This window comes from Mandrillus leucophaeus, unplaced genomic scaffold (assembly GCF_000951045.1).
Source record: "Mandrillus leucophaeus isolate KB7577 unplaced genomic scaffold, Mleu.le_1.0 Scaffold17, whole genome shotgun sequence".
NCBI lineage: Eukaryota > Metazoa > Chordata > Mammalia > Primates > Cercopithecidae > Mandrillus > Mandrillus leucophaeus.
This window is the reverse complement of record NW_012101698.1, coordinates 6,008,146-6,010,539: the sequence shown is the minus strand read 5'-3', so window position 1 is coordinate 6,010,539 and position 2,394 is coordinate 6,008,146. Positions and strand designations below refer to the sequence as shown.

Sequence of the window (2,394 nt, the reverse complement as noted above, 5' to 3'; positions counted from 1 at the left end):
GGCTTGCATTTTTTTCCTTTTATCTAGGAATGTGATGGCATTTTATCCTACTTTCTTTGTTATCTGATGTGAATATGCTTTGTCTGACTCTGTAATTGGCTTTTGTCATTTAAAGTAACATTGGTAATAAATTTCATACTGTTCTAACTGGAGTTTGTCTTTGTTTTGTTTTATTTTTCCTCTCGTATCTAGTTGTTGTGGAATTACAAGCTGAACCTAACTACAGATCCCAAATTTGAATCTGTGGCCAGAGAGGTTTGCAAATCTACTATAACAGAGGTAAGTTGTGAAAGAATTTTGTAGATATCTAATGGCTGAGAGGAGAAAATTACATCTGTTGACCAGACCAGCCCTTATGAGAAGAACGACTCAGTTACATTACTTTTCTTAGAATTCACATCTGCCTTGGTTGAAAGTTAGGAAGTTGGGGGGTATAATTAGATTCTTTTTGTTAACATCCACCTACGCTTACATTAGGATACTATTGATTGAGGAAGTTGGAAATCAGGTTCTATTGGTCTCCAAACAGCAAGTAAAAGTGGTGAGGTATCAGTGCTACTCTCACACATTGGACAGCTTGCTGTGTCTGAAGCATATCGGCATGGTTACAAGAGGTCTGTCAGCATTCTTGTTTTGGCTATGCAGTTGGATCAGTTGAACCACAGAGATATATATGTCAAATAATAGGAGTTAGTGTTAAAAAGGTTAAGATTTTAAAAATTGTTTATCTTGGCCCAGTGTAAACAACAAATAATATTAGTGAAAATTGTGGTACTTTGAATTTCTTTTTTTAATAGGGTTTTTTTTTTAATCAGTAACAGAAACTCCAGAAAGCCAGAGTTTCTGTATACTGAAATATGAGAATCACAGAGAAAACAGTTGCTATTTTTCCACCCCAGAATTAGCAGTCATAGATCTCACACCATATTAATTTGTCCTCAAGCTGGCCCTATTGATGAATTAAGTCAGGGCCACATTCTTCCGAGCTCTTGAGGGAGACCCTGTCTCATCCAGATAAGCCATCAGCCTGCGTTCCTTGTGTCATTATGGGGTCTCGTAAAACCTGTTTTCTCAAACTTTCTAATACTAGATCAGTTACGTTTTATTCTTTTAAAGCAGTGACCCCTCATATTTACCCTGGGGCTTCTAAGCAGAAAGGCATATCTTTGAAAAATTATCTTTAGCTCCTAGCTTTAATATTCTACATCTCAAACTCCCGTAGCTAGCTATAGGACTAAACCTCTAACTTTAAAATATCAAGGGCAAAGATGTTTGCTTAATAACAAAACTAAATACTAACAAAGAAATTATTCCCAGGATTGAACTTTAAATGTTTGTATTTTCCCTCTGTATTGTGGTACTATACAATTATAAGTATATATTTTTTTTGTTTTTGAGATGGAGTCTTGCTGTGTCGCCTGTGCTGGAGTGCAGTGCAAGGTGGCTGGAGTGCCACCTTGGCTCACTGCAACCTTTGTCTCCTGGGCTCAAGCAATTCTCCTGCCTCAGCCTCCCAAATAGCTGGGATTACAGGCACATGCCACCAGGCCTGGCTAATTTTTGTATTTTAGTAGAGACAGGTTTTGCCGTGTTGGCCAGACTGGTCTCGAACTCCTGACCTCAGGTGATTCACCTGCCTCGGTCTCCCAAAGTGCTGGGATTATAGGCATGAGCCACTGTGCCCAGCCGTAAGTAGTTTTTTTGAAAGGACACATTGGGAGAGATACGTATACACACATACACACACGTTTGTTTTGCCCCATTTTGTGTCCCATTAAATACGTACCAGTTTGATTGGCCCAGGGAAATTTAGTTGAGTATATACATATTCACTAGAGTAATTTCACTATTTGCATTAGACTGGCTTCCATATAATGTGTGTATCACAATGGTTGTCTGTGACCTTTTGGGGTGTTCTGGTTTTGTAAAAGATTAGCATTAACAAGGACACTTCTCCCTCCCACAGGAAGATGATACTGGAGTCAGGGAAATTAAATATCAGGAAGAACACAGTTGCCAGCAAAACAGTTCATTCTATATTTTCCTTCTATCATCTTTCTTAATTTTGGAATCCTACTTCCAGGGAGAAAAACAACATCACAAGAATACCTGCAAACTGTTAATACAAACCAAACTTAATCTCCAAGATTGAGCTAGATCCTGCCTCCTTTCCTCCTGGCTGCAGTCAAAAAATAGAGTGACTGCAGCATTTTTCTAATGGTGCCTTTTCAATCTGCTCCCCAGCCACTTCAGAATTTACTCCTATTCTTAAATATGTTGATGATGATTTAGTGCCCCTTTTTTGCTATTCATCTTAGAAGATTAGTAAGATAGAAGGAAAAAGTGCTATCCAGCAGAATGAAGAAACATGCAAACTTCTCATTCAAACACCAC

General features: G+C 38.3%; 1 protein-coding gene across 2 annotated transcripts in view; it reads left to right on the top strand.

The window, feature by feature from the left end:
• The window catches only part of GLG1 (golgi glycoprotein 1), a 195,431-nt gene that overhangs the window by 127,806 nt on the left and 65,231 nt on the right, over positions 1-2,394 (top strand). For both annotated transcript variants that reach the window (XM_011976791.1, XM_011976790.1), the window contains one exon: positions 193-279. In XM_011976791.1, coding sequence (XP_011832181.1) covers positions 193-279 — 87 coding nt within the window. The remainder of the gene's footprint in view (positions 1-192; positions 280-2,394) is intronic.